Below are 8,396 nucleotides of genomic sequence, written 5' to 3'. Positions count from 1 at the left end.
ATATATATATATATATATGCTGGGGCAATCATCTGCTTAAAAAATTAAAAAGAAAAAAAATGCTAGATAGCTAATGCTATGTGAGCATTCAGAGAGCAAAAGTTTAGAGCTATTTTTAAACTAAAATAGACAGCTAGAAACTTCTGATATGCTATTGATTATGTTCATCTTTAATACCATTAGAAGTATTTAGCTATTTAAAGCCAATAACTTTGTCATAGTACAACTTATTTGGGGGTCAAGAAACATTCATCCTTTTAAAAAGTAATTTTAATGTGCATGGATTTTTATGCAAGGTAATACTTAGAAAGTTTATCTTAGACAGCTCTGCACTAATTGGATACTAAGCACACAGCTACTCACTTTTAAAATGCAATACCAATTCCCCCAATATGCCTATTTGAATGGAAATGTAGTGAGAGTAAAGTGAGACCATGACAACCCAACTGAGGTAGTTTCTTAAAAGAAAGAGGGTCTACAAAAAGCCTTCCTTGCATAATTTTTGTCCTGGCCCTCAAAGCCCTGTTTGCAAAAGAAAGTTACTAGGCTGACACATTTTTTTTTTTTCTCCTTTGGTTCAGGCAAATGTCAGCGTTCTTCCAAACTCTTTTCACACCTCTGGCTCTAAGGAGATGAAAGTGGCAATTCCTCTTTTCTTTGAAAATCATTTCACTCTGGACGCCTTCAAATCTTGAGGGGGAAAACACTTGCCTGGAATGAACCAATGAGAAAAACCTAAGTAGCTAAATTTTGCACACAAAAATAACGACAATCAATCTGAAAGTAGAGTTTCTAGAGGAGGAAGATGGTAGGTTGCATGTGCATTTGCTACTGAATTTGCTTTAAACCTGATGAGTACCATTTGCCCTATTAACTTCTAGTCTGGGAGAAAGTTCTTAAGACTAGAGAGAATAGAATAACTAACTGCTCCAACAACAGATTTTCTTTACTATCGGGGTGGAAATTGCCCAATTCTAAGCTCAGCTGTAAGGTATAAGAAAAACTACCCTTCTCCGAGTTTCACTTCTAAGGGGGCCAGTTAGTTTTGTATAATTTAGCAGAGTTTGTCTTGGAAAGCAGAGGAAATGCAGTGTCTTGCAGGACTGCCTACCCTCTTGCTGGCAGGGAAATAAAATAAGCCTGCCTGAATTCACGTGCTTGGTGTAGCTGTTCCCATCCTAACTTTTTTTTTTTTTAAATTCCCCCTGATGAGAAGGGGCTGTGAAAGTAGGCGGGTTCGCTGCACTGTCCTGGCACGTTTTATTATTGTGATTTTGAGTTTCCTCCTATGGAGACGTGAATGTTTTACCTTCCACCCTCCGGGAGAATGCCTCCCTTTCTTTCCTTCCTTTCTTGCTAAAGGATTCTGAATTTCTGAATTAGTTGATAGGGGCACAAGTTAGGGCAAGACCATTCATCCTAGCCGGGTTTCACTGAGAATCCTAGAATTTTTACTTTAAAAAATATTTTTAGATTAAAAAAATCTCAGCTTTAGAGATGCAAGGCCACTGAATTGGAGGTTGAAGGATCCAGCTGGACTGACATTATATAAGTTCCCTGCCCTGCCGGTCCCCCCTTTGCCCGCCTGGCCTTCTGAACCTTGTTTCTCTCCTGTTTGTCATGCAGTACGACGATCTACCCCATTACGGGGGCATGGATGGAGTAGGCATCCCCTCCACGATGTATGGGGACCCGCATGCGGCTAGATCCATGCAGCCGGTCCACCACCTGAACCATGGGCCTCCTCTGCACTCTCATCAGTACCCGCACACAGCTCACACCAACGCCATGGCCCCCAGCATGGGTTCCTCCGTCAATGACGCTTTAAAGAGAGATAAAGATGCCATTTATGGGTAGGTACCATGGGCAGCAGGTTAAACAGCCGAGACGCGGTGCTAATCCTGTTTCCCTTTGCCTTTGGTAAGGGGAAAGCCAGAGTACTCTGGACTGGAGATGCAGTACTTGGTGACTTTTCATTCGCATTGCATGGAGAATCTGGGGGTGGGGGTGGGCTGCCTGCCATCCCTGACGCCCCCCCTCTCCATGCGCGCTCCGCCGCTGCCCAGCCTCTGGCTCTGCCCAGGCTGTGCCTGGGAAGGGGGTCGCCGAGCAGGAGAAATTGCCCAAAGGTCCCTCTTCCTCTCTCCGAGGGTAGGTGTCCCGGCTGGAAGCAGTGTTCCGGGAAAGCGTTGGGGGTTTCTCGCTGCAGGCGCCTTTGTGTTGGAAGGAAACTTTTAGTTTCAGGGAAAATCTTTTAAGCCACTGATTGTTCGGACTTGCTAAGTTTACTCAGCAGCCCTAGGCTGGCTCTGCCACCGCACCATAAAACGCAGGGAGGACAGTTGCAAGTCAGGCAAGGGGGACACGCTTTGCATTTGGAAAGTTTGACCACGGTCGTCACCGTATCAAGGTAGTCAAGGAGAGGAGCTCGGTCTGAATTGTTACAGACATGGAGAAACTTCTGGTCGTTTTAATACTTTGTGAGCCAAGATGAAACCTGCAGGCTTTAGAAGTAGATGCGGGGTGCTATGGGCCGTGTTGTTTTCTGACTGCCGTTCCCACCGTTTTCTCCCGGCCGTTCCATCGACCCTGGACTGGGAAAATCCTTTGAAAGAGCCTTGTGCCTACTGTGTGCCGGTGAATCTGGGGACCCCTTTTGACTTTGCAGCAACTTTTGTTTCTTCTATTTAAAAAAAAAAAAAAAGAATCATGCAACACTGACCCTCCCCGGCCGCACACCCTTTCTGCTTTATTTTTCTGGTCCCTCGTGCGATGGGCTTGTTTAAATCCCAGCGTTCTCTCCGCAGCCTGGACTGCAAATGGTTGTAGGCTCTGGGACAGAACATTTGGGGAAGCTTTGAAAAGGACCCCGCACTGTTAAATTCCCAGCTGGGCTGTGAGAGCTCATAAAAGCCCGGAGACACCTCCTTGGGCATTAGAAGAAGCTTTTTTTCTTTCCTTTATGGGCTGAGATAAGCGACATCTAGGCCCCTCGCCGCACTAGCTGCCTTGCCATTCCGCTGAGACAAAATGAAAGGCTTTCTGGCTTTCCGGCAGGACCACGGGCAGGAACTTTCTTCTGGGGGTGGTGGGGGGCGATCGGCGAAGGCAGGGACAATGTGCACGGAGCCGAGTAGGCGCCTCCTTGCTCTCCGAGGGCCCTGGGGTGGGGATCGGCTGGGGCAGCCCCCTGACAGCCGGTCCCGCAGCCTTGGAGGTCCTTTCCCCAAGTTAGCTGAGCGCCTGCCACCGAGAGCCCGACCCTGGGCTTCGCGAGGCCGCCTCGGAGGAGCCCCCTGGAAGCGGCTCTCCCAGCCCCCGTGCCCAGCGCCTTTCTCCGGCTCCAGGTCCTGGATGTGCCGCCGAGGGCCGAGGGCTTGTCGGGTGGGAAACTTCATTCAAAATGGCTGCTGGAACCGCTTGGGTTTTATCCTTAGCAAATGTTACCAATTTCTCCGGCCAGATAAGCTGAACCGATCCTCAGATACGGTCCGTGGCCTAGGGCCTCCAACTTCGGGGCCCTGAGAGGAAAGGGAGGTGAGCAGTCACCTGGGTGGGGGGGAGGGGGGAGGAAGAAAGTAGATGACAAAACCCGGGAGGGGGTCCCTGCCTCCAGCTCCTCCGGCTGCTTTTCTAGGGCGCCCTTTCCCCCGGCCCCCGGACTCGGGACTAACCATTGTGTTGTTTGTGACTGTTGTATTTTCTTGCAGACACCCCCTCTTCCCTCTCTTAGCACTGATTTTTGAGAAATGTGAATTAGCTACTTGTACCCCCCGAGAGCCAGGGGTGGCGGGCGGGGACGTCTGCTCCTCAGAGTCATTCAATGAAGATATAGCCGTGTTCGCCAAACAGGTCAGCAAAATAAATGTTTAAAAAGTAAAAGGGGGGGAAAGGGGCCCTCCCTCCCGCCCCCCCCCCCCAGCACATTTGCCAGAGTCATTAACAACTAGTCCACCCTGGGCCATGCCTGTTACAGCTACCCTGAGATTTCCCTCCGGTGTAAGTGTCCGCGGGGGGGACTCAAAATCGCCCATATCCATCCCAACTCAAGCTCCAGAACCTCATGTAGAAAACTCTCTTTATAAAAATAAAATCGCCAGCACCATGCGCTGCAGCTGCCTGGGGCTTGGTGAGCTGAGCAGCCTCCTTTAGAGGCGTCGCTGCTGGTAGAAGTCACCCAGAGCTGGGGGGCTTGTTTTCGGCCCGAGCCTCACTGAAGTGTGTTTGCGCGGGAGGAACTCGGTGTCACCCAGGCTACGTCCTGGCCCCAACAGTGTAATGAGTCCAGAAAGTAGGAAGGCGAACAGATTTCAATTTTTTTCTCCCCCCCCCCACCCCTTTCCCTTCTCACTTGTATTTAGATTCGTGCAGAAAAACCTCTATTTTCTTCTAATCCAGAACTGGATAACTTGGTAAGAGCGGACCCCTACTCCCCTCCTTCAACTCCCCTCCCCTCAGCCCCCCAGCTTTGCTTTGAGGGCCCTGAGGTCTCTAGACCCGTCATCCCGCCGCCGCTGCAGGTCTGCTGCAAATGTTTCCGTCCACGGACAAGCGGTCCGGGACATGATCCCCGGGAAATAAATTTTTCTGGAGAGGGGCCGGGCAAGCGGCGCAGAGAAACGCGAGCTTTTGTTTTTCATGACAGCCGGGCAGCGCAGCCCTAATCAGCGCGGGGATTTATCTCCGGGCCTGTCAGCGTGTGTGCTTAAACTTTGCAGACTTCCCAGCCCTCAAAGTCGCCTCAGGAGGGGCACCAACCAGGCAAGAGCCCCCTAACCACCAGTTTGCCTGAAAGGTGTGCCGAAGGCAGCAGAAAGTTTGCAGGGCTAAAAGCCACAATTTGGGGGGGACTATTTTGACTATTTTCCATGCACACCTTCCTAGGAAATATCTAGTCCAAGGATGTGGCCCTTTGGGGGTGGGGAGGAGGCAGGGGGGTCGAGAAAGGGGAGAGAGCCATGGGGGAGGAGAGTGTTTATGATCCCCACTTAGATGCTTTGTTGTTGTTTTAGCTATTTCTTTCTCCTTAAGAAATATAAACCTCTAGATCGTACCCAGTCGCCGCTATTAAGTTTTAGTGTTATTGCCATAAATCAAAATAACTCTATTTACTGGGGGTGGGGGTGGGTTGGAGATGCTAGAGCTGTGACAGCCAATTTTCTGCAAACTAGGAATAGGGTGCTCATTCTTTTTGTGTCTTTGCAGATGATTCAAGCCATACAAGTATTAAGGTTTCATCTGTTGGAATTAGAGAAGGTAATTTCTCTAGCCTCTTTTTCTTTTGCCCCTTCACCCCCAAAGACACAGGATGGGGGAGGGTTCAGAATGGCTGAAGTTCAGGCTTCTGAAACATTTGCATAAATGTCTTTCTTTCTGGTAATTAGTGTCAAGGCCAATCTTTGCATCCATTTCTCTTTGCAGTTTAATTACAATTTCAGCCACTAAAACCGGGATCACAAACGCCCTAGCCTTGTATTCATTCTTAATACCTTGCTGGCTTTGTATAAATAGTTGCAATTCTATGCAACCCCCTTGATGTTAAGAATGCTTTTGTGAGTTGCTTCACAGGTTATACCTTTGTGGCCTCTTCTCTTCCTCTTCTTCTTTTTCTTTGCTACCTCTGGGGAGGGGGGAGTTTTGTTTAGTTTTAGTGAGTTTCTGGAAGACAGTCTGAGAGCAGCCACAGGTCAGACACAGAGGAGAGGCCGAGTGGGGGTTGGGGGGAGCGGACAGAGAGTCTGGAGGAGGTGGAGGGAGAAACACATGAAATGTTTTGCAGAGACAAAGTAGAGTTGATAGTTGTGTCAATTTCTTGAATCTGCAAATCTTGCACACATCCCACCTTCACACTCAAGAAAGGGTGTGGGCTAATACAATTTTGCTAGCTGTTCTATAAATCTCAGCAATAAAAACTTAATGCATTGTAATTCAAACTAACATCAAATCGCAAGCACACTGGGGTTTCTTGTGAATTTTTGCATGTCAGTGATGACTGGGGCCTGTAAGAGACCACTCCACTTGCACCTAAATATTTTGAAGCCATCTTTTTCCATCTTATATTTTAAAAATCAATTTGATACATTTTTGTGACTGTAGGTTTTTTCCCCACGTATTGATTACTGGAAAGTTGATTTCCTTTTATTTTTCAAAGGAAGTATCCTAAAATATGCTTCTTATGGATAGAAACCCTAATTTCAAATATTATAGGGACTGGGGTTGTCAGGCATAGATCGTATGCCACCACAGTACTGGTCCTTTGAATATATATAATATATATATCCAAAATTACATATAGATGCATTTTTCCTTAGACAAATTGGAAAAAGGACCTGTGATCAAGTAACAGGATAAAATTAAATAGTTACCTTCAATGTCACCCACGCAGGTCACCTCTCTAATGGCCACAGTCCTGGAAGCAGATGAATTTAACACGGGTGTTGAATATGTTGTAGCCTGTGAATCATCTTGTCACTGTCAATTTTCTGGGATATCTCTATTTTGCAAGAAAAGAAAGTTATTCCTAATTCTGGATGCGTCTGGGGGTCTCTGGAGGACAATTGCCCTGTGTTTCCCTGTTTGGAAGTTTGGATCTCACAAGGGGGGTGGGGGTGGATTGCACTTGTCAATGTCATTTATACCCTCTTGATTATATTTCCATTTTTTATTCCTGTCATAATGTAGGTACACGAATTATGTGACAATTTCTGCCACCGGTATATTAGCTGTTTGAAAGGGAAAATGCCTATCGATTTGGTGATAGACGATAGAGAAGGGGGATCAAAATCCGACAGTGAAGATATAACAAGATCAGCAAATCTAACTGACCAGGTATGTGCTTTTCAATTTCAACATCCCTGAAAAAAAAAATCTGTATGCATATTGCTTGCTGGGTCACTACCACCTCCTTTTATTATTTGCATATGATTAAGTCCCTTTTAGATACATTTCCATCGAAATGAAAATTTTTGAATAATGTGGCTATTATTGCTTCATTAAGGCTGGCTCTGGGATTCGACTTGGAGAGATGAGCTTGCAAAGGCTTTGCCTGCAAACTTGACCTGTTTCTTGTCGCTTTTAATTTTTGTCTTTATTTTATTTACCCTCTATAATAATGGGAGTGTTAACTGCCAGTGACCGCCTCTGACGGTAGGGCTTTGTTCTGGAGCATTCCCCCAACCCCCCTTCTATCTTGAAGAAAAGAAAAGAGTAGGGTCTGCTTATTTCTTATTTTATTAGGAATAAACCCAAGATAGGTGGTCTAAGAAAGACAGCCAGGGTTTGAAATCTAGCAAATGCTAGCTGTTTTCTCCCTGTCTATACGGTTCATTAGCCTGTCTTGTCAGTTTTCCTCGGCCGAACGCTTCTAGACCTCACTGAACATTGCTTTGTGCAGTGCTCGCTGCAAGCTCGCCCATTTTATTGTACTTCATAGACAAAATAAGACCAGGCCGAGGGCATACAAACAGATAAATATGGACTTTTCTCCTCCACCTTTCCACTCGTCCTCCAGCTGGTACGTGCTCTGGGCCCTCTGGGTTGGCAGCTTTTGGAAGTGTCAGCATCAGGGCACCTTGGCGACTCCCTCGGTGTGGCGGGTGGGGGACCTCCCGCCGCCACCTTGACTCTCAGCTGCCGGCTTTTGCTTGTTTAGCCCCCTTCCCTGGCGTCCTCCTTCAGACCCTTCTTCCGCTGCTTTGCTAAGTGGGGCCACTTTTATTTGGACTTGCTGGGGGTATGTGTGTGTATGTGTGTGTGTGGGGGGCGGATTTCTCTCCCTCTCTCCCTCCAACACCACTGTTTGCTCCCAGTGTCTCGCTCTGTCCAGTCGCTGTGTCTCTGGATTGGTCCAAAGGAGTTGCAAAAAGAGCGTGAAAGTGAAAACGTGAGGAGTGGGTGGGCTAAAACAGGGCTCATGACAGCTCTCCGTTGCGAATGGTTGCGACGCGTCTGGAGATTTGGGTCGCGGGCCTCCTCCGCCTCTCCATATCTGCAAGCGAAGGCCCAGAGTTGTTTCTCTTTCTGACTTGGCACGTGAGTCCCGTCTTGGGGGAGAGATCAGCCTGTCTTTGTTCAGCTCAAGGACCGCCAGGCGGGCAGCCTTCCTGGCGGGCTCTGCCAGGATCCCCGTGGCCCAGTGGCTCCCTGGCGGAGTCCTTGTTCAAGTGCTCTGCTCCTCCGTCTTGGTGTCTGTCATCTCAAAGTTTTCTTCTCTCAAATGTCTACCCCTTCGAATAAACTCCCGGCTTTGATTTCTCTGGGGAACTCAGGACAGAGGCTGAATCCCCCTTTTCCAGAGAGGAGGGGAGGGCAGGCCGAGCTGAGCCTTAAAAGCGCCGACGCGCCGGGCCCTTACTGTTATTTGGCAAGTTGCAAACTTTCGACTGTGTAGACGAGTA

At 48.0% G+C, this 8,396-nt stretch overlaps 1 protein-coding gene across 3 annotated transcripts in view; it reads left to right on the top strand.

The window, feature by feature from the left end:
- The window catches only part of MEIS1 (Meis homeobox 1), a 132,259-nt gene that overhangs the window by 1,115 nt on the left and 122,748 nt on the right, over nt 1-8,396 (top strand). For 2 of the 3 annotated variants that reach the window (XM_006778525.2, XM_006778527.2), the window contains exons 2-6: nt 1,627-1,853; nt 3,711-3,852; nt 4,362-4,412; nt 5,206-5,256; nt 6,682-6,828. In XM_006778525.2, the coding sequence (XP_006778588.1) occupies nt 1,627-1,853; nt 3,711-3,852; nt 4,362-4,412; nt 5,206-5,256; nt 6,682-6,828 (618 nt within the window). Of the gene's footprint in view, nt 1-631; nt 809-1,626; nt 1,854-3,710; nt 3,853-4,361; nt 4,413-5,205; nt 5,257-6,681; nt 6,829-8,396 lie in introns of those variants that run through there. The other variant, XM_006778526.2, reaches the window with a different exon arrangement.

The sequence above is a fragment of the Myotis davidii genome, unplaced genomic scaffold (genome assembly GCF_000327345.1).
Source record: "Myotis davidii unplaced genomic scaffold, ASM32734v1 scaffold6, whole genome shotgun sequence".
Taxonomy (NCBI): Eukaryota; Metazoa; Chordata; class Mammalia; order Chiroptera; family Vespertilionidae; genus Myotis; species Myotis davidii.
This window is presented reverse-complemented; position numbering and strand designations above follow the sequence as displayed.